The sequence below is a fragment of the Poecilia reticulata genome, chromosome 12 (genome assembly GCF_904066995.2).
Source record: "Poecilia reticulata chromosome 12, P_reticulata-male-v2, whole genome shotgun sequence".
NCBI lineage: Eukaryota > Metazoa > Chordata > Actinopteri > Cyprinodontiformes > Poeciliidae > Poecilia > Poecilia reticulata.
Window position 1 is genome coordinate 6,190,819 of NC_088841.1, and position 23,340 is coordinate 6,214,158.

General features: G+C 40.3%; 1 protein-coding gene across 8 annotated transcripts in view; it reads left to right on the top strand.

Annotated features, from left to right (window-relative positions):
- tnca (tenascin Ca) overlaps window positions 1-22,976 on the top strand; it is a 61,903-nt gene extending 38,927 nt beyond the window's left edge. For 4 of the 8 annotated variants that reach the window (XM_008423452.2, XM_081613302.1, XM_081613303.1 and 1 more), the window contains 17 exons: window positions 2,679-2,954; window positions 4,329-4,601; window positions 5,295-5,570; window positions 5,653-5,925; window positions 7,294-7,614; window positions 9,456-9,728; window positions 9,946-10,068; window positions 11,824-11,967; window positions 12,081-12,200; window positions 12,297-12,440; window positions 12,514-12,644; window positions 17,763-17,901; window positions 18,229-18,380; window positions 18,519-18,615; window positions 18,704-18,865; window positions 20,672-20,835; window positions 21,566-22,976. In XM_008423452.2, the coding sequence (XP_008421674.2) occupies window positions 2,679-2,954; window positions 4,329-4,601; window positions 5,295-5,570; window positions 5,653-5,925; window positions 7,294-7,614; window positions 9,456-9,728; window positions 9,946-10,068; window positions 11,824-11,967; window positions 12,081-12,200; window positions 12,297-12,440; window positions 12,514-12,644; window positions 17,763-17,901; window positions 18,229-18,380; window positions 18,519-18,615; window positions 18,704-18,865; window positions 20,672-20,835; window positions 21,566-21,676 (3,179 nt within the window). In that variant the 3' untranslated portion in view covers window positions 21,677-22,976. The remainder of the gene's footprint in view (window positions 1-2,678; window positions 2,955-4,328; window positions 4,602-5,294; window positions 5,571-5,652; window positions 5,926-7,293; window positions 7,615-9,455; window positions 9,729-9,945; window positions 10,069-11,823; window positions 11,968-12,080; window positions 12,201-12,296; window positions 12,441-12,513; window positions 12,645-17,762; window positions 17,902-18,228; window positions 18,381-18,518; window positions 18,616-18,703; window positions 18,866-20,671; window positions 20,836-21,565) is intronic. The other 4 variants (XM_081613305.1, XM_081613306.1, XM_081613307.1 and 1 more) reach the window with 3 other exon arrangements.
- The last annotated feature ends 364 nt before the right edge of the window (window positions 22,977-23,340 follow it).

A 23,340-nucleotide genomic window follows, 5' to 3' on the forward strand; every position in this document is an offset into this window, starting at 1 on the left:
CTCTAGTGATGTGGGGGTGGTAACACAGCTAATATAATTACATTACTAAATCAGAATACCGCAAAGTATTTTGTGGGTGGGAGGGGGGGATGGAATAAGAAGGGTTCGGTGAATGAGCATATGCAACTACGAGGGTTCGGTACCTCAAAAAAGGTTAAGAACCACTGATCTAGAGCAATTCATTGTTCTATCAATTTATTTTCAGATTATTTATTTCAATATTATTTTCAAAATAAAAGAAATAAGATTCAGTGAAGTTACACATTTGATAAAATATAACAAAGTAAATGAATGTAAATGCTTCAGGCTAACATCTTTCCGTCTATAAGGTTATAAATGTTGTGGGCTGTTATATAAAATTCAGCCAGAATGAAGCTGATCAGATGCACAACTGTTGTTTTTATTATACCAAACCCAAAAAAATCTTACTTTAGATCCCCATTACTGTGAAATTTTATTGAGCTCTTTGGTGAATCTCCACAGTACGGCTGACAGGAGTTAATCACAGAACCAGCCTGCTGGTTATACATGCTGTTCAATCTGAATTTGCTGCAGTTCAGGCTTTTTACTAGATATAAAACATTCTTTTGTTTCTACAATATTAGCTTGAGCTAAATTCGCCCTCTGTCAAAGTATATTTTCTAGAAAACATCAGGCGCCCACAAAGTTATACTCTGCTGCAGTCCTGACTTAAATTTCCTTGCCTCGTCTTCATTACAAAAGTTCAGATTCGGAAGGTCGGACACGCAGTTCTGAAGATGTTTAGTAAGTTCTGCTTGTGGCAAAACTAACGTATAATTTGGATGGCAAAGAAGGATTCAAGTAAATGAGGGCAATTGGAGCGGCAGAAAAGAAAGCACGAGTCCAAGGATTTTAATCCCTCTACTCAGTCCAAAATCTGTGGGTAAAATCCACCAACTGGCTGACTTTCACACAGAAATATAAACGTTTCCCAAAATCCACTGGCACTTGGCAAAAAAACAGATTACTGAAAGAATTTGTTTTTTCCCCACTAAAAACAGTTCTGCTGCAAAATCAGATCCAGTTCCAGCAGGAACCCAGAATGAACGAATGAATGAAACAATTTGGTTTTCCACAGACCGAGCCACGTCATTGTTCTGTTATTACCAAACTTTATTTCTTTTAGTTTTTCCTCCTCGTGCTGATGTATTTTGAACTTATATGGACGACATTTAAACAACATTTATATATTTAGTCTCATTGTTAATGTTGTGTTAGTCTGATTTTTTTTAGAGTTCAGTATTTTTTATTATTTTTGTCTCAAGTTAAACCTAAAAATAAAAGTAAATTGGATGTTTTAAACAAGAAACATTGATCTCCATAAGCCCACACAAAGGAGTTCTTCATGCTCCTCTTGTCTGCTGCTGCTGATGCTTTAGGATCTGGTTTAGCACTCAAAGTGAGTTTGGTGGAAAGAACTGTGAAGGTGTTGCCTTTCCTAATATTTATGGCAAGTTATTTTTTATTTTTAGAACTAGAACAGGTAAAACGATCAACGCCTTTTGAATTTTGAACAAATGGTCCCCAAAATTGGCTTGAAACTTTTGCTTTTGATTGAGGCGACAAGCTAAGAAACACAAAATAAAACCTCAAAGATCTGTGTATAGTTTGTATATATACAGTCATATGAAAACATTAGGACATCCTCTTTTGACATAAGAGTATCCAAGATCAAGTTTAGTTGTACTGAAAAAAATTACGGATTCCATCAAAACAATTAAACCTTTATATAACATACTTATTTATAAAATGACATTCCTGTAGAGGAATAACTCTTGACTTTTAAAGACCAAGTGAACACTGTGTTGGGATCCAATGACATGTCTGAGGCCTTCAGAAAGAAGACTAGAAGCTGAAAGAGGCTTCAAAACAATCTGAACTCACCAATTCCACTGTCCTGATTTTCTAAACAATAGCCAGCATGCTCAGGTCTAAGCTAATTTCACACCAAGAGTAGACAGAAAGACAACAAAAGTTTACAAGAACTTGAAATTGTCCTCACAGGGCCTACTTTGGGATCTTCCGTAATATTCTTTCCGATAGATTTGGACACCAGAGCACAAGACATGTTTTCATAAACATACAACTTCATGTCTACTGTGAAGTACGGAAGTGGAAATGTCATGGTTGCTGCAGAAGGACTTGATCTTCAATCTCCAAAGAATCCACATTCTTTGAAGGTTAGCATCTGTAAATAAAATAAAATAAAGTTGAATTAGATCTTGTAACACCACGACCCAAAACCAACCTGGTGAAACCCACCACGAAACAGAAATTCTTGGGCTCAGTCAAAGCCCTGGTTTTTAGTTCCTAAAATTTATTGGGTTGCTTGAAATAGCCTGTTCAGACTGGTAGATGGCTACAAGAACCGACTCACTAAAGTTGTTTAAGCTTAACAAGCTAACACTGGCTGTTAGAGTGTCCTAACTTTGGTTAGACTAGTCAATCTTAGTAGTATCTTTTGTTCAATATGTAAAACAAGGCCAAGTTCTGAGTAAATAACTTTCTTTTTCAAAGATTATGTTCTTTTGAAAAAAAAGAACATGGGTGGTCCTAATTTTTTCACGTGACTGTACCTGTCGTATAGTGGAACTTGAAAAAAAGAATGGTCTTTCCTACAGCCCAACTGATCCCAGTTTGATTTGTCTGTCTACCAGCGGGGCTGGAGCCAGCGCTAGGGAACCTGGTCCTGTCTGACATTACATGGGACAGCTTCACAGCATCCTGGAGCCCCACAGGGGGAGACTTTGACAGCTTTGTCATTGAGGTAATAAACATGGAGGATCTCGCAGAGAGACAGAACCTTACTCTGTCTGGAGACGCGTCGAGCCTGGTCATCTCCGGATTGAATCCCAATACCAACTACATGGTTGGCTTGTACGGGATGCATCAGGGCTCCTACCTCGAGCCCCTGTACCGTGAAGCCACAACAGGTACCCATAACTTGCCGCGTTGCAGTTAAAACTTTCCATTACATCATTCCTACTTCAGTCAAGGTTGTTTTTTTTTTAAAAAAGCACCAAAACGCGTAACTCGTATGTCCAACGCACAATGGAGCGTGAACTCTTGGCTGCATGAACTGAGTCAATCGCAATAACCTGGTTTGTGTTTTTGGTATGACGTTCTGACGCCGTGGCCTCAATGCATTGAACTGCTGCATCCTAACCAGCATTACCTGTTTCACCCCTCAAGTCACTGTTTCCGTTTCATTGAGGAAAGGGAAGGAGAAGGTTACTGGGAACCGCATCGTCGAGCGGAGCAAACATTTTGTCCTTACTCCCATCCCGACTTCCAAAGTGCATGAAGCCCGTCCTTCTTCCCCCCTACCATCATACTTGCATCGTGGTCAGGTCTGTCGCTGATGTGCTACAGTGATTGCAAAAGCAAAAAACAGTAACTCACTCTCCCCGACCCCCCTCCCGCTCATTTTGCCCCATCCGCCCGACTCCGTCACCATTTCAAACCTTCATTCAGTGTGTCGTTGATTAACCTTGAGCAATCATTTGCCCATGTGCTCATGGCATGTGTGAGTATTCATCTCAGCTGAACTCTGAAAGTGAATGAAAGTGAGGTCGTTTTTTTTGTTTTTGTTTTTGTCCCGGAACATCAAAAATAAATATCCTCATTTCCTTTTTAAACCACTAGGTGGCAAATGATTAAATCTTCTTTCTGTTATCAAGGTAAAAAGAAAAAACCTAAAAAGGCTAACCATATTCTGCCACCTTGTTTAACACCAAGTGCATGTTTGCACTAAGTTGTCTATCTGCATCGCTGCATGTAAAATACAAACAAAATCAGTAGCTGAAACATTTGTTCCGCATGTTGCGAGAATATGTCCATAACATAAGTGATGTGCTGCATGATCAAGTAGTGCTCCACAGGCATGGACCCTTCATTAACCACATTGACAACATTAAAAACAAATACTTTGGTTAGACTTTTACAACAGTATATTTCAGCAATGTGAGCACAAACTTCCTAAAATACTTGTCCTGAAATTAATTGATGCTTGTAAGTATTAATCCTTTTTGAAAGAGCTAGCAGGTGTAATTTGCGTTCAATCCAAGCTGCTATTTAACTACTGGTGTGTTCAGTTCAGTTAGTATCTAAGCAGATATATGCATGTGACTTTTACTCAGCTGCTCACACTATCAGGTATTGCTTTTGGTTAATGGTGAGCCTTTTTTTTAATATTCTTTTAACAATAAGTCAATGGAAGCATTTGCTAATAACACTTGAGATGTGTTTCTGATATATTCATTTTACAGAATGACTGATACATTTCTAACTGTGGTTTCTTTCTTCAGTTGTTAGACCAGTGGTTGGCAAACTGTATGTCTCAAACTTAACGTCCGAAAGCTTTACGATCCACTGGAACAGCACTGAAAGGGAGTTTGATGCTTTTGTTCTGGAGATAATTGACTCAGACTGGCTCATGGAGCTAAAGGAGTACAACATTTCTCAAAATGTATCGGCCCATGATGTCACAGGGCTCAGGCCCACCACTGATTACATAGCCTACCTCTATGGGACGTACAAGGGATCTCGAACACGACCTGTCAGTATTGTTGCATCAACAGGTATTTGGACTTCAAGTACTTTAAAATGTCACAGAAAGTTAGGGAGTTAGTTTTTTTTTGTTTTGTTTTGTTTTAATGTCAAAGTGATGACAACTTTTGGAAAAAATCAAGTTTCCCTGACTGCCGTGCGAAAACTAGGTACACCCTTACACAATAACTTCATACTTGATTAATCAATTTGAACTGTGACTACCTTTGATCTATCATTAAAACTGAATCATTTTAGTGAGAGATTAAGAATAGTTTCTGCCCAGCCATCTGGGAAGAGTTGTAAGGCCATTCCTACCCAATCTGTAGTTCGTCTGACAATAAGAAAGAAGATTTACACCTCAAGATAATTTAAAAGTTGAAAATATGTTCTAGATTTCCTAGTGGAAGTCCCATCAAATACTGAACAAACTAACTCATGTTTCAAAGAGGCGTAAAGCATGTCAAGCAACTCCAAAACTAGCTCTTGCTAGTGAAGATTGTCCTACAAGCGACTGAATTGCGGTGTGTGCTTAGTTTTTTCTTGGGTATATTGCCGATCATGGGAAACTGACTGTATTTTTCAAAAGTTGTTTCTATTGTATTTTACTAAGTAGAAATCTGAAGTAGTTGAGTAGGTCTTTAGGCATGAAATTTTAAGAAAGAGACCAGCACAAGCTTGTAACATCATTGAATGTGTACTATATATTTTTTTCTCCCCTATAGCTGAGGAGCCCGATTTGTCCAATCTAGTTGTTTCCAATGTTACCTCAGACAGATTCTCTCTGTCATGGCGAACGAGAGAGAAGGCCTTTGATACGTTTGTAGTCGAAGTCAGAGAGTCTGCTTTGCCGTCGCAGGCGATGGGGCGCACTCTGCCCGGAGATGTTCGCGCCACGGTAATGGCGGGGCTCAAAGCGAACACGAGCTACGATATAAAGCTTTACGCCAGTAAAGGCGGCAGGCAGAACACACAGCCTCTCCTGGCTGTAGCTACTACAGGTATCCCAGTAACACTGCACTGTATTGGACGGTAAATGTGCTCCGGACAAAGTAACTCAAAACACATTCTTCTCTTGTTCAGAGGACGTCCCGCAGTTGGGGCCGATAGTTGCTTCATCTGCTAACCCCCATTACCTCAGCTTGTATTGGAACATATTGTCTGGCCACTTTGATGGCTTTGTTGTCCAGGTTAGTGACTCGGAGCAGCAGTCTGACACGCTGGAGTTCAGGCTGCCCGGTGAAGCCCGTAACATTACAATCCCTAACCTGATGGATGACACGGGCTATGATATTGAAGTGTACGGTATTTCTCATGGCCGTCGCACTCCGTCTGTGTTCGTCCATGCTGTCACAGGTACAACGTATTTTACTGATATCCTTTACTTTAAGAAATTTTCTAAAGTTTGGTTGAATCCAAAAATGCATTTAGAGCCAAATGGGCATGCATCACCAGCAGCAGTTTATTTCTTCTTATACGTAGATGCTGTCTTTAGGCGTTATTTGCCGCCATTATGAAGGCTGGCACAGCATTGTTGTATAGTTGAACTAAAAATCGTGAACACTCGAGACCCCCTCTACGCATTAATACACACAGTGGAAAACATCTTAGCACTACGAAAGAAGCTAATATTTACAGTCTTTTGGGGTACCGCCAATGAGATCCAAGAAAGATAAATACTTCTAGATTGGGTGCTTTGGAGATACCAGTCAATAGCATGTCATGTAGGAATGCCCCTGGGCTTATCAGCCTCTCAAGCTGCATTTTCTTTCAAATATTTTAGGTGTACTCTACAAAGACAAGGATAGGCAAAGATTTCCGTGATTAACTTGTATAGGCAGGGGTCCACTGTGATTACTTATGTTCAGACTAAGAATCAAGTGTAGAAACCAAGATGTTCAAAGTTTCTGCTGTAGATTTCATATTTTCAAAACTGAAACAGCACAATGAACACCATAGTCATGAGGGCGCATAGTTGCAACTGGACAATCACAAGATAACACGACGTAAAGTAACTAATTTCATCAACTTGACGCTCCTCTATTTTCTAAAAGAAAATAGGCATATCGTCACCTTCCTAAGGTAATAACTTATGTTATTTTTTAGCAAAAAAGAGGTGGTGATTATTTTTGCCAAAATCACTTTCCAGCAGCCAGCCTGCGGCTAAAACTGACTTATGCCATTATTTTAGGAAGGTGGTAATATTAAGCTACAATAGAAAGCAGTCCACACCAAACAAATGCATGAAAGTCAAATACATTTGATTAACAGGAAGCTGAAGACCCACTGATGCATTTGTTTTTAGTCAGTAGTATGCTTAATGGCTTCAGGTTTACAGCGATACGGCAACAGTAGAGAGGCATTAAATGATATAAAATAATGTGGTTATGGCAAAACCATTTTTGTACATTGTTGAGTTCATTTTCCCCACTTTTATACTTAGCTTCTTATAATTATATGTCTAAGATAAAAAAGCTTTTTGCATTTCTTTAAAATTAAACAGTATGATGCATGTCGCATTTTATTTTATTGTGTTGTTGATAGATATTGAAAATATTGCACTTTTAATGCATCTTTGACCTTTTTTTTTTAAGATACTTTGGCACACTCTTGAAAGAACTATGTATTTGCTTTTGCAACCACTGCATACATCGTACTCCCTAAATGAAATGTCATATCCCCTCCAATCAATCCCCTTCCCCCCACACCCAACTTCCTTCCCAGCTCCTTTACCTAAAGTGGAAAACTTGACCATATCCAACGTAACCCCCTACGGTTTCAGAGCGTCCTGGGAAGTGAGGCAGCAGCCACCGCCGCCGCCGCAACAGGAGGAGTTATCCACCTCTGGTGGCGGTTTTAGCCACTTTCACATAGTGGTGACAGACTCAGGCTGGCTGCTGGAGCCTCAGGAGTTCACCGTGCCAGGAGACCACAGTCACCTGGACATCTGGGGCCTCATCACCGGCATTGGCTATGAGGTCAAGCTAACCGGCGTGTCTGAGTCGGGGCTTCTCTCTCGGCCCCTGACTACGGTGGCTGTGACAGGTACCGCTTACAGTGCGCTGAGAGGCCCTTCGTTTTACTAAACACTTCTGGGATTTTTTGTTTTGTTTCAGCTGCCCTATAAACTTATCTCTCAAGATCCAATTAGGAAGTTTCACTATCGCAACATGATGCATTCATCTTCATCATGATTAAAATCTACGGACTGAAGGATAAATTCCAAGTGCTCACATTTGGTGCTGATGGATTATAGCCAGGTTGTAGCTTTAAAGGCAGTAAGAAGAAAAAGGAGCTAAAGACAAATAAAAAATAATAATACATAAAAAAAAATAGAGGACCCAAGTTATTGGAACTGTATTTAAACACTTGTGAACGGGCTTTTCATCAGGTCATCAAATGGCTTTCATATCATTTCATGTCATGCATTCACAATGTTGTAAAGACAAAAGGTCTTTTATCTTTGAACATGGCTGGATTTCTAAATGGGACAATGATGGAGTCCACAACACCCATCTGATGAAGAACACCCCCTGCTTAGGAGAATAACATCCCACATATCCTCGGATTTAAATCCCAGTGAAATGTTTAGGGATGGATGGGAATAAATGTCAGTTCCAGAACAATGATGTCCTTCATGAAACCATCTTCACTACATGAAGTAACTATCCCTGGCAGCATACTACTGGAAACACTTGCATCAACCAAGTTTAAACTAACTTTCCAAACTTAAAGGGGCGGTAGTGTGTTTTCCAGCCCCATGGTGCCATTTCACAGCACAATCTAGCCTTCAGTTATGAAAATGCTATATGTCAAAGATGACTCAAAAGTAATTTGACTTCATAATTTAATGCCTTGAAATCGGGCCTCTGTCTCTTTAAGAAACTCCTGGTCTTTCTGAAACTCCGCCTTCAGGAAGTGATCACAACAAGGCTCCTCTATTAACCCTTTAACAACATTTTTACCAGTGTTTCACTGAGAAGCAGCTCATAAAATAAGCTCAACAGATACACAGTAGCTAATTTGCTAATTGCTGCTGGCTATTCTGAAGCAATGCTCCAGGTATGTTTTTGATGAGAGAATAACGTTATATGTAACATAATGTAAAGCTAAAAAACAGTATGTCACTTTTAATCGATTACTTACTTAGTTTCGCTCTATGTTGCAGTCCAACATCCAACCTGGTCACAATCCATCAGTGTGAAATGTGAATGCCTGTAACTCTTTCCCATGTTTGAAGATTTCAGTCAGGGATGCAGCATGTTTTTCAACTTTCTTTTTAACCCCAGCTCTCATTTATAGTGGAACTATTTCTCCTCTCCTCCTTTATTTCAAGCCTTCTCTCGGTATCCAGCTGCATCGGCATAAAGAAGAGACATGGAACGCCTTCGGGTTTCTTCTTTCCTTCAAAATATGAGCCAGCATATTTGCTTGGTTTCATATTTTGCCACGTGTTTTCCTTCACGTTGTAAATTCGCAGATGCTACCTTGCTGTTGACCTCTGCTACTGTTTTGTAGCTCAGGTCCCAAAGCACTTTTTTTAAATACAGGAAAACACTGATACATCAACAGACTCTCTGAGCATGAATTTGTCTGTTGATTTAAACCTCTTAAATAGTTTTATAGTCTTTGATGTGCGCTGAATGAATCCAGTTTGCATGGGGGACTCTCGACCGACACTGACATCAATAAACAACTACAAGAAAATCCTCTCATCTTCTTCTTCTTGTATGTGCTTGCTGGGTCGTCTTCGGACTGATTTACACTAACGGATACCTGAGCAGCCTGGATCATAAACCTACTTTCTCTGATATCTGACCTCTTCCACAATGATCACTGTTTCCAAAAACCCATTGCTGCCTGTTCCTGTTTCCTTGTCTAACCAGAGGCAGAGCCAGAAGTGGATCAGCTCTTCGTTTCGGACATCACGGCCGACGGCTTCCGCCTGTCATGGACGGCCGACGAAGACCAGTTTGATAGATTTGTGATCAAAATAAGAGACAGTAAAAGATTAGCTCATCCGCAGGAATACAACGTTCACGGCAGTGAGCGGACAAAGGTCATAACTGGGCTCATGAGTGGCACTGAGTATGAATTTGAGCTCTACGGCCTCACGTTGGACCAGCGTTCCCAGCCTATAACAGGGGTTGCTCAGACAGGTATATGAAAAAAAAAAAAAGCTGCCGTGTCACATTTTCAGACTAACTCTCCTTTCTTTCCAAGCGTTCTTTTAGCGCGATGATACGACAATTCCACTAATCATCTTTGATCCTTTGGTTCAGGCCAATCATGTCGTATGGAATTAGGTCTAATGGATTCCTGACATTTTCCTCTCAGGAATTCACCATCTGTGGGTTCACTTTTGCGCTCCACTAGGTCTGAGTGCGCCAAGGGGACTGCATTTCACCGAGGTGACTGACTCCACCGCCGTAGTTCATTGGTCCATTCCACGTTTTCCAGTGGATAACTACAGGATCACCTACGTGCCCTTTGAAGGAGGTAAAAATGATGTCATGTGTTGTAGTTTTCTGATGGTTGACGTCCACTGCGCAGTGGTGACTAGTTGTGTTTTTGTATAAATGTGCAGCAAAAATCACATAAATTAGTCAGAAACGGATTACTACAGTAGTTTTTGTTGTGTGCAGAAACAACTTGAAACTTTATAGATGTTCGTGTATTATTTTGTTGTATTTTTTTTATATTAAATAAGTTTGACAATTTAAATCAGCTTTAGACTATGTATATGAAGAGACTAGTGGTTCCTTTGCAGAACATCACCAGAACCCAACAGTATTCTCCTGAGAGGTGTTTGGGTTAGAGACCAACATTTCTAGCATTTACAGACTTGGTCACATGACCTGTTTGCTGCAGGTTTTCCCAAATAGATAGTTTATGTTATTTAGTTTTTTATCTTTTTTTTGACTCACAGATAGATGCTTTTAATGTTTTTTTTTACATGATTTGTACCATTCAAGTTTTGCTTGACTGGTTCAACACGGATCCAAACCACAATGCTATATGGTTATATGCTATACATTGTATAAAGTTCTTGTACATTGTAAGTTTTGCAGACAACATATTTCTCCTAGAAACATTTTCCAGTAACTGATTTCGTCAAACCAAAGAGTCAGAAGATTTACTCATTTTTGATGTACCGTATTTTCCGCACTATAAGGCGCACCTAAAAACTTTCAATTTCCTCAAGAGCCAACAGTGCGCCTTATAATCCGGTGAGCCTTATAAATGGACCAATATTGAACCACAACAGGTCTAGCAACTATGGTAAGCAGCCGCCAACATCATTTTCGGCCGTAGAAGAAGATGCGCGCGGTGCATCCTGGGATAGTTGTCAGAACGCTGGTTTGTAATCTGTTAATAAAGTTTGACTGACCTATCGCCCTACCGACCGTCTAGAATCAGGTCATCTGCAGGTCATTTAGCACCACGTTCTCCACGAACATGCTGTGCGCGAATGGAGAAGGATGACCATCATCCGGCCACGCCCCGACCCAGTCGCGGAAGGCTCTCCAAAATAGTCCAAAGTCTGACTATTTTGTTGATATTCACTTTAGTGCAGCTCCATCTAGTGGATGCATAATGTAACTCCAGCCTCTACTGTAGCGTCTATTCTATGCGCCTTATAATCCGGTGTGCCTTATAGTGCGGAAAATACTGTAGTTACTGTATGTGTTGGGTCATTTTTTCTCCACGAATAATCAGTACTTGGTACAAAAAGTGAGACATTTTTTTTGGTTAGTTATTTCTTTGTGTTATAAGGCTTTATGACAATAAATGCTACAGCTTTGGAAAACCTCTTTATCTCACTTTAAATGAAATCATATTTTTAAGAAAAATGCATTGGCAGAGTTAAGTGTGTAGTCAAAGCTCTCTGCCAATGACGATCATTTTAGATTTTTTTTTGTAAATGTTAATGACATTTGGACAGATTGTCATGTAGTTTGATGCAGACATGATGGTCACCCCCAGATTGCTTGGGATACATCTTTTAATCCTGTGACATATCAGTTTCAGATTAGGATTAAATAAATTGGATCTCATTCAACATGCCTAATGTGCACTATGTGACGTGTTTTAGTTTCCAAGAGTTGCTCTTCTAAAGCTTGACCTCTAATCTCCAGTTCCAGACTTTTTAAAGTGTGCCGCAGCACACAGTGGTGCTGGAAGTGCAAATAATAAAAGCAGTGTGATCCGTCACCATGGCACCGCCGTTTGTTTGTTCCCTCTCTTTCCCAGGAAGCCCATTGATTGTGACGGCGGACGGCAGCGTGTCTGAGACGGTGCTGATCAATATGTTTCCCGGAAAGACGTACCAGGTGACGGTGAGTTCCCTGAAGGGCCTGGAGGAGAGTGAGCCCAGCACCGGCACGGTTACCACAGGTTGGATTTCCTTTTTTCCTAGAATTTTCCCATCTTGTTGTCGAAACATTAGTAAATAAAAAAAAGCATGTTTTTCTTGTGTGTGTGTGTGTGTGTGTGTGTGTGTCCTCCAGCTTTGGACAGTCCACGAGGTCTGACTGTCATCAACGTCACTGACATGTCGGCTCTGCTGCTGTGGCAGCCGTCCGTAGCCACTGTCGACGGCTACGTCATCACCTACAGCGCCGACGCAGGTGATTTTCTCCCTCAGAAGTCAACTGAAAACCTTCCTGATTGACACTGCGTTTCGATCTCTTTGACTGGACTGTGCCATTTGGTTTTCGCCCCAGCATCCCCAGTGGTGGAGCATGTTTCTGGGAACGTAGTGGAGTTCCAGATGAACACCTTGGTTCCAGGATCTCTCTACACGGTTGGGGTTTACGGTATGAAAGAAGCTCAGAGGAGTGCGTCCACTGTTACTAAATTCTCCACAGGTAGGTCAGGCAACACGGAGGAAGAAATATTTCCACAACATTTATTCTAAACTTTACTGTGTTTCTTTTTTAGACGTGGATCCTCCTCGCGACCTGATGACTGTTAACGTTCAAACTGACAGCGCCACTCTGACATGGCAACCCCCCACCGCTGCCATCTCTGGCTATGTGCTAACCTTCTTCTCTGCTGACGGTGCAGTCAGAGTATGTTCACACTTTTGAAATTGCTTGCTTTACTGCTTCAGCTCTTTTCCGCTAGAAATGTGCATTGGATGTTTTAGCCAAATGATATGCAGGCATAATTTCAAAAAACAAAGTTTCATCTGACAAGAATACGTCCGACGATCAGAATGATTGATCTAGAAGGGATTAGTATAACTTTTCGTCAGTCATGTTTACCTCCATGCACAGTTTGGTAGTAACTAGTTACGTCTGCTTGGGTGCTTCATACTTTAACTTGAGTAAAATAAAGTATTGATACTCTTAACTGAGTAAGATTTCTGGATTCTCTACCCCACTGTAAGTGCCGTCGCTTAATAAAAAAGGAGTTTGTTTTACCAAAAATTCACCAGGAACAAACACACACTTGCAGTTTTTGTTACAGTTTCACAAGTTTTATATTGAAAGAAACTGATTTAGAAAATCTGATTTTATTATTTTGCAGCTATATTATTTATGAATAATTTTCATTTGAGTTCTTAAAAATACCAACATTTCGACATAACTTTCTATTTTCACAAATCTGATGATGTGATTTTTGAATATTAAACGACTGATGTTTTGATCAGATACTCAGTTCTCCATAAGCCTTTTTTATCAAAAACTTTTTTACTTGAGTAATTTCTTGGATGGCTAACTTTCACTTCTACTCAAGTAAAAATATGTTGAAATAGAGGAATTTTTGGGTACTTCTCCCATGTCTACCTATAAGAAGACAAGTGCTATTATCATTACTTAGCGTGAGAAAGGTACCACATGTGAGAAAACCTCTGTAAGTAAGACTGCACCAAAATCAACTAGTTATCAAACCATCCAGGACTTCGACGAGAGAGTTGCTGTGACGAGAGTATCCAACGTAGTCCAGCAAATTCCAAGATTTAACCAAACGATTGAGTTCACCCCAGTGGTCAGAAATGGCAGGAGGAATGTTTTAAGTGAGTTTGTAAGAGAGACACATCTGGATGATTGTCTGGTATCATTAAGGGCAACAAATGAGCAAATTATTTCCAAGAAAAACAGCAAGCAGCTCAGACTGACATTTTGCTGGATTGGACTCCAAAGGGTTGCTTGGGACGTTAAGGAAAAGGACGGTCCTGATGAAGAAAAGGCAAGACACTCACCGGTCCTGTGCCAAGCTGACAGTGAAGCCTCTGGAGGCCATTCAAGTGTGGACCAAGAGATTTCACAATTCCCCCAAAAAACACAAACCAAGAATGAATGATGAATGGTGTCAAATCTTCCAAAAGCAACTTTTCCCAATGATTAAGCAGTTGTTGATGAGCAATGCTTTTTCCATCAAGACAAAGGAATGTGTCATGAGGCATGACTAAGGGCGCCTTCACACTAGAGGTGTTTGGACCAACTTAAACAAGCCGGAGTAATCAGATAGTCTGCTTCATTTGGGCAGGTCAGACAACTCATCCGACCTCTGGTGTGACACAAAAAGTAAAGTTCTGGACCCAGAAAAACATTGGTCTTTGTTTGAAAGTATAGTGAATAATCCGCACAGCAAAAGCTATTGAAAGAGTACTTTACTTCACACAATGTTATCTAGTCTTCAATCTGGTTTTACAAAATATCACAGCAGCTTTGAAGTTTGTGGATGACTTTTATCTAATCTCTTGAGAGGAAGCAACACTGCGCCACTCGTTAAAGGCCTTTGACACTTAACACCAGAACCTCTTCATACAGAAACTGTTTAATGTAGGAGTTGCACAGCATGCTACGTCTTGGTTTCACAACTCTATTTCCAACATGTCTCAGCATATATAATCGACAGATGTTTTCATTTCTAGACAGCTGAACATACTTTAAGGGTGTTCCTCAAGGTTAGGTCCTTGGACTACTGCCATTTATCATCTGCATTAGTGATCTTGCTTAGTGTCCTCATTACCGTTCTGGTGACTCAAATGTCGTTTTGAATATAGACAAGTCGAAACCACTGCTATTTTTAAATTCATGATCAAAGTTGATAAATTGCAGGCTGAGAGATGGAGCTTGTGTCTCAGCACAGACATACTGGTATCCTCATCAATGAAAGTCACGCATTCAGCAACTACTGAAGAAACCTGAATTAGAACAACCCTTTTTCTTGCATCTGTTTCTTTGTTTTTTCCTTTTAACTAAGTCAAGAAAAACTGTTCTACAACTTTGATGTCTGTTTTAGATCATGGTGACATTGTATACAGGTCCTTCTCAAAAAATTAGTATATTGTGATAAAGTTAATTATTTTTCATATTGTGATGATAAAAATTAAACTGTCATATATTTTAGATTCATTGCACACCAACTGAAATATTTCAATTCTTTTATTGTTTTAATACTGATGATTTTGGCATACAGCTCATGAAAACCCAAAATCCCTGTCTCAAAAAATTTGCATATCATGAAAAGGTTCTCTGAACGAGCAATGAACCTCATCATCTGAATCAACAAAAGATTCATGAAGGTTTTTAAAAACTCCCAGCCTGGTTCTTTACTCAAAACCACAATCATGGGTCAGACTGCTGACCTGACTGCTGTCCAGAAGGCCATCATTGACACCCTCAAGCAAGAGGGTAAGACACAGAAAGAAATTTCTGAACAAACAGGCTGTTCCCAGAGTGCTGTATCAAGGCACCTCAGTGGGAAGGAAAAAGTGTGGCAGAAAACGCTGCACAACGAGAAAAGGTGACCGGACCCTGAGGAAGATGGTGGAGAAGGACCAATTCCAGACTTTGGGGGAACCTGAGCAAGTAGTGGACTGAGTCTGGAGTAGAAACATCCAGAGCCACCGTGCACAGGCGTGTGCAGGAAATGGGTTACAGGTGCTGCATTCCCCAGGTCAAAGGTCAAGCCACTGTTGAACCAGAAGCAGCAGCAGAAGCGCCTGACCTGGGCTACAGAGAAGCAGCACTGGACTGTTGCTCAGTGGTCCAAAGTACTTTTTTCGGATGAAAGCAAATTTTGCATGTCATTCGGAAATCAAGGTGCCAGAGTCTGGAGGAAGACTGGGGAGAAGGAAATGCCAAAAGGCCAGGAGTCCAGTGTCAAGGACCCACAGTCAGTGATGGTCTAGGGTCCCATGTCAGCTGCTGGTGTTGGTCCAGTGTGTTTTATCAAGGGCAGGGTCAATGCAGCAGCTATCAGGAGATTTTGGAGCCCTTCATGCTTCCATCTGCTGAAAAGCTTTATAGAGATGAAGATTTCATTTTTCAGCACAACCTGGCACCTGCTCACAGTGCCAAAACCACTGGTATTACTGACCATGGTGTTACTGTGCTCAATTGGCCTGCCAACTCTCCTGACCTGAACCCCATAGAGAATCTGTGGGATATTGTGAAGAGAAAGTTGAGAGACGCAAGACCCAAAACTCTGGATGAGCTTAAGGCTATCGAAGCATCATGGCCTCCATAACACCTCAGCAGTGCCACAGGCTGATTGCCTCCATGCCGCATTGAAGGCTGCAAAAGGATTCCTGACCAAGTATTGAGTGCATAACTGAACATAATTATTTGAAGGTTGACTTTTTTGGTATTAAAACACATTTCTTTTATTGGTCGGATGAAATATGTTAATTTTTTGAGACAGGGATTTTGGGTTTTCATGAGCTGTATGCCAAAATCATCAGTATTAAAACAATAAAAGACCTGAAAAATTTCAGTTGGTGTGCAATGAATCTAAAATATATGACAGTTTAGTTTTTATCATTTTATTATGGAAAATAATGAACTTTATCACAATATGCAAATTTTTTGAGAAGGACCTGTATATGCACACTTCCTCTCAGTGTCTACATATGTTAGGCTCAGTCTGTAATAGTGCTCTTTGATTTGTATTAAATCTAAAAGTTCTTACACAACAGTGTTTTTAATGTGAGAGGTGGGACTGGTTTTCTCTGTCCACTAGCAAACTAAACCACTGGTACGTCTGCAAAGTAGATGGAGTTATGCCAACTAAGCTACATCAGTCAAAAGAATATAGGTTGCTACTGTCTTTGCTTATAAAACATCTAACTTCTCGAGATCTGGACTTGGCTTGGTAAACACCCGCGCCTTGTTTTATATTTTTCATCATACAAAGGATCTGTACTCTCGGCTTTTGAGAGACGACTGCTAATTTTACCCAATCGCTAACATTTGGCTGTGATGCATCAGCCGGACTGTGAAGGAAGCATGAAGATTACTGGAAATTGCGTGCACTGCAAACAATCATCATCCACTGATAGAGAGACGTGCCGAGTCAAATAAGATGGCTGCTAATGAGTAGGGCAAAGACATCTTTGCCAGCAGTAAAATGTCTTAAGCATTCCTTTTATTCTGACTTTAATTTCTCAATATTTGGTAGAGTGGCCAACATGGACTGAATGACCATTGGCAAACTACAACCATAGGCAGACTTCAGTTCTAAAACATTGTAGGAAATCAACGCCATTGATTTTCCTTCTGTTCGATAATCGGCCCGGTTGAAATTCTACTGGAGAAATGCAAGTCAATGCGAGAAAGCCCGGATGAAGGAGTGCAGGGTGAGGAGAATCGAACAGAACTGTGTAGGAAGGCCAAAGCCAGGCTTGTCTAGACTGAACTGAAGAAAAGCTCTTTTCTATCTCTACCTGCCTAAAATCAGTTAAATCAAGGAGAAGGTCTCTCTGAACATCTTTAAAGGGTTTTTAAAAGTCTTGGAAATAAGTACATCTTGTAAATGCTTCTAAAACTTTTGTTATTGTATGCATCATATATGAGTCTTTGTTTGTGAAATTACAGTGAAATACAAAAAGAGAAACTGAACCAAGACATGTTTTATCGTCCATGTGAAAACGTTTAAACCGCTGCTGCTCGCTGCCTCGTCTCCTGCTTTCATTGGGCAGCTTTTTCTGACAGCTCCCTGAGCCAGCATCTGTTCAAACTTCATGACAAAGTTTTGAAGGCTGTGAGTCACTTTAAAAAGCATAGCATGAAAAGAAACCAGGCCAAATAAAGGTGGTCCTTCCTCCCCACAAAACTCTCCCAGTGTGAAACTGGCCTAGGTGGAAACCTTTTGGATTTTACAGCCAGGAAAACTCTAAATCTGAAACATTTTGTCACAACTGCAGCAACAACCATCTGTTAATTTTGTCACTGCAGGAGGTAATGCTAAGCCCCACAGCGTCGTCTTACAGCATGTCTCAGCTCACTGACTCAACAGAGTACAGTGTCCGCCTTCAGGCCATCTCCGGAGGCCAGAGGAGTCACTACATAACCACCACCTTTTCCACCAGTAAAGGTAAGAAAACCTCTCTGTATTTGCATCCATCACTAAAAGTCACCTTTAAATATGATTTTTGTCGGCACCGGAGGCTCTGATTACTGGTTACGCAACATTCCAGATGGGTTTGTAATGCTAATTCCAGCAAAAGCAGATTACCCGCGCCTATTTTTCCTTCTCCCCTAACTGCTCAGATGGAAAAACCTTCTCTTTTTTTAACCTTCTTAACTTACTTTCTTTCCTAAAGTCATTCCCACTCATGACCCTGAATGGTGTGGGATGGATCTCTTGAAGATTAAGTGCTTTTATCTTCCTCTGATGTCTTTCGAACATGTGGCGTTCCAGCTGGACAGATGTACGCCCGCCCCCGGGACTGCGCTCAGATTCTGTTGAATGGGGAGACCACCTCTGGTCTGTACACCGTCTACATAGGAGGAGAGGAGAGCCAGCCCATTCAGGTCTACTGTGACATGACCACAGATGGCGGAGGATGGTTGGTGAGGAAGCACTTTCACACCACAAGATCACACAGAATAGCCGCTACGCGGCACCTGCTTTTCTGATGATGTATGATAGACAGACCCGGAGAGACGTTAGCTGTTGTTGTGGCACTCATGAAAGCCAGTACTCCTCAGGTTTTCCTCAGGCGCCAGAACGGAAAGCTGGAATTCTTCAGGAACTGGAAGAGCTACACAGCTGGCTTCGGGAACATGAGTGATGAGTTCTGGCTGGGTAAGAGAATTCCCCTTCTGGCATCCGTCACTCTCCTCCTTCCCCCACACACCCTCTGACACACGCTCTTTTTAAACTTGGCCTATAGGTCTGTCCAACCTCCAAAAAATCACGTCTCTGGGACATTACGAGCTGAGGGTGGACTTGCAAGATAACGGAGAGTCGGCCTACGCGCAATATGACAAGTTCACGCTTGCCGAGCCGAGAACACGATACAAAGTCTACTTAGGAGCTTATAGTGGAACAGCAGGTACGCAACAGTCCAAAGTTAATCTGAAGTTTAAATCCTCGTCATTTGCAGTGAGTGGCTGAAATATACCTTCCGTTTGAGCTTTTTCACATGTTGTTATTGCGATTTTATCAGATGCACAAACAGGAGTACATGGTTTTGAAATTCAAGGAAAAATGGCACATGGTTTCCATTTCATTCTTTTTTTCCCCAAAGCAAAGAAACCTGAAAACGCATGTGATACATTTTTATAGAGTGGACACTCAGTAGATCATAAATGGAAAAACTTTACCACACATTCTCAATTGGCTGCAGATCTGGACTTTGTCTGGGTCATTGTATGTTAAGATTATACTTTGATTGAGGGGGTGTTTAGAGCTGCTGCTGTTTGATTTAAACTGGTTTGGCCCTTGACAACAATTTGTGAATTGTAGAACTTTGAGCCACCAGTTCCACCAGCTACACAAGGCAAAATGTCCTACTACCTACCTGCTTTTTGTTTAATAAGGACAATAAAGTGGGAAGGTTGATCTTGCAAAGATTAGTTTTGCCGCTTTTCATTGCTGAAATTCAAATTGTAATTTCTTTAATTCTGACTAAACAAGTGAGGGGCAAAATTCAATCTAGAAGGAAAATACTTTGCAACTGCATAAAAGCTACAGGATAACTCTGATAGTTTGAAGTCAGAACAAAACCTAAAGCTTATTTTAACCAACAACACTGGAAACTTAAATGGCCTAATGTCTTCTAAAGCACTTCAAGGATCTTTCAGCTTCAAGTCTTTTGTACTTTCATTTGGAACTTTTTGTACTTTCATTTGGAACTGAGGCAGGCAGATGGTTGTAGAGATCATCCTTTAAAATTCCCCACTACTCTAAATTGTGTGGCAAGTTTTAAAAGTACTAACTCTCTGACAGTTGTGTTTTGAGCATTAACATGTAATGTCAAGAAGCAGTGGTGTGGTTTTCACATTTGGTGGTTCTGTTGGTATCAATATTCAATAACCTTCAGCAAACACTCGAGTATTTTGGTGCAGAAGGCAGCCAAAGTGAAAGTCAGCTTTTGTCTTAACTCCAAAAGAAAACGGTGCTTCCTGCAGGTCAGGGGTCAGTCTCTGCCTGAAGTATGTTGGAGTCTTGTTTACTAGTGAAGGTAGGGTGGACTGGAAAGTGGAAAAGACATATATAGGGCTTTGTCTGGACACCAATCTGGTTAAAAAATAGCTCTAGCTCAATTTTGGGTACAAACTGCTTACATGAACCTCCTCAGTAGAGGGTTTCTGGATTTTTCTCCTGGACCTGTTTCCCCCATGGCCCAATCATGGAAAAGTGGAACACAATGGCAGTATAGGTAGAAGGACAGATCCTAAACATGCTTCTTCCCCTTTAGAGAGAGACATATTGTTCTTGGAGTTTATAAAAAGTGCCTGGGTACTTCATTTGTTGAAGTCTGGGGCTGTTGTGAAGAAACATTTCTACTTTTTAACTTTAGTTTTTTTATGCAGCAGAAGGTTGTATTTACAACAGAAAGAGCATCAGATGCAGAAAGGTGGTGGGCATGTTTGCACCAACATGTTAGTGCTATTTACCTTGCGAATTAGATGCTTACACATAGTCGATATTGAGCCCAAAATACATGTAAAAATAAACACCATGAGTTGGTGAATTGGGACCCATGAGTCATGCGAAGGCACCTTTGTAAGAAAAGTCAAGTATTTCCAAGCATGTTGAACTCTTCCATTGATAAAAACTATTTGAAGCAAGTCAATCCTTTGGAGTTGAATGTGCGGAACTGGTTATTATCGTCTTTTATTTGATGTGCTACCAGGCGACTCCATGTCCTACCATCAGGGCCGGCCGTTCTCCACCTACGACAACGATAACGACATCGCTGTGACCAACTGCGCCTTGTCCTACAAAGGTGCCTTCTGGTATAAAAACTGCCATCGTGTAAACCTCATGGGGAAATACGGTGACAGCAGTCACAGTAAGGTATGTGTCATGTTTGTTTTTTTTTTGTTTTTTTTACTTTTTGAAAACCTTTGTGCACTTGTCTCGGCTTTTATGCCTATTTCAGTAACTTTATTCCATCATTAATTCAGTCAATGGACCTATTTTTCTCATGATCTTAGTGTTTCTTTTCTCTTTGGAACTTTAAGTTAATGTTAGAAAATTGCTATTTCAAACAGTGCATTTCACATTTTCTTAATTAAATTAAATGAAATGAACATATAACGTTCCAGGTCAGTCAGGGTTGCTAAATGTCAGATTTATGAGTGAGAAAAGTTAAAAAAAAATTCTGTTTGTTTTAATTTGCAGAGTATTTTGTATATTACCTCAGTATTTAGTAGATGTACCTTTTAAGCTATGAGTTGGTTTTCTTAAATGTCAAGAAGAAATGCCAACATTACATCAAGCTTATCAGGATCTCACAAATTCATGACATCATCATTTTAGGCTTTCTCATATTACTTAAAAGCAGAGTAATATTAGTATGTTATTTTTTTTTTACTATAAAGAGAAAAAAACATAGCTGATATAAGAAGTCTTTCTCATTATTTTGGCATTTTTAGGTCAGGTAATCCTCCTCACCTGCCAAAAAAGTCAAATTTACTTTGATTTAATGCAAAACAGTGAGGAAAAACAGATTTGTGTCTCTCTGTGGAGCGTATTTAATGATGTGTTAGCAGCTGTATTTATGTCTTTTTTTCTTTCTCCACAGGGGATAAACTGGTTCCACTGGAAGGGCCACGAACACTCGATTGAATTTGCAGAAATGAAGATTAGGCCAGCCAACTTCAATAACCTGGAGAGCCGAAAAAAGCGATCGTAAATTCTCGAGACTCCCCACTCCAGACCCTTCCACTCCTGCACCTTATCGTCTCCGAAGAGCGCCCCCTGGCTTTTAGAATCACTCTCTAAAAAAATAAATAAATAAATAAAAATACACACAAACCAGCACTGTGGGACTTACTGGAGTCCAGTTCTGACTTTTACAAAACAGCTCGATAAAATCACATCAGAGATCCAGATTGGCAGTGTGCAGTTATTATTATAGAGTTTATTTGATAGGGACAGACACACATCGACATAGACAAGCTGAATAAAACAGCAGTCCCATGTTTGCATCATGGTGCAATAGCAACAGCTAATTCGCAGCACTTGTCCCTAGATGGGCTTTTAAAAAGTAACACTAAAAATTGAAGTGATAATCATTTAAAATAGCATAATGTATACAAACAGAAAAATGTAAAACATCAAAGATGAGTACAGTTATGTTTTTGACATAACCAGAGTTTTGTTTGATTTTTGAACGTACTAAAACTGGTTACGGACTTTAAATCAACAGGAAGTGAGTTCCAAACTGCAGATCCTCTCACGGACGGAGCACTTTGAGCAAAAGTGGTTCTTCGAAAGGGGACCTTACAATTTCCATCCATAGCTGCTCTGGTAGATCTGCTGTTGCCCTGCAGTCTCTGTATGGTGTAGGTGCAAGTCCATTTAAACACTTAAAAATCAATTTTAAAACATTATAATTTAGAAAATTTGCAAAATCCAAAATGTCAAATTTAGCCAAAATGTGACAATGATGGAATCTAATCGGCTTTTTATATAACCTTTAAGGCCCAATTATAGAGACTTGCTAATGGTTTGAGTATAGTTTGACTAGTCTAAGACCAGACAGTAGCTCCATAGGTAAAATGTGAGAGGATCAGTGAGTTCAAAAACTCACCAGGAGTCACACGACCAGGAGTTAGTTCTCCTGGTCGTGTGATTTCCTCCCAAAGTCGTTGTTGACCTGTTGTCTTTTTGAGAGTCCTGTATATGAACAATAACGTGTTTAAGGGGAACAAGCAAACGCATAAGAGATCTGTGACCTTTTACAACCCCGCCCCTTGCTGTATCCTAGTGACATTGTATGTTGAATTGATTTTCAAGAAATAAGCAACAAAAAAAGTCATTTTGATAATCATAAATTAAGTGTTTATTGTGAAACCACTCACCAATGTGTTCGCTGTCCATATTTAAAATCTGATTTGCTTTTCTTTTCTTTTTTTTCTTTTTTTTTTCTTTGATTGGGAAAAAAAGTAGCATCCGGTGCTCTGTATACAAATAAAAAACGGTTAGTTTGATACGTGGGAGTGAGCGCTTGTTTTTCCTGTTAAGCTGCGTCTCCTCCAGCAGATGGCAGTGTTTACTCTGTGTTCAAAAACTCCGTTATGGGTCAGACGTAGAAGAGGAGTTTTTTACACACCAGCATCCGGAAATTCGAGTCTATAACAGGGCTTAAGGCATTAAAAAGCGCTGGAGTTTAATGTTAATTTAATCATTAATGTATTATTGATCCGCCTCTGTGCAGTTTGGTGATACTGTTTCCCACTTTGACGATCCAGGTCCTATAAATTTAGACACTTCAAAAGGAATAATTAATCTCTGCAGAGGACATTGGAATGCATGAATTTGGATTAAGAAGTTTCCTCCTATTAGGTATTAGAA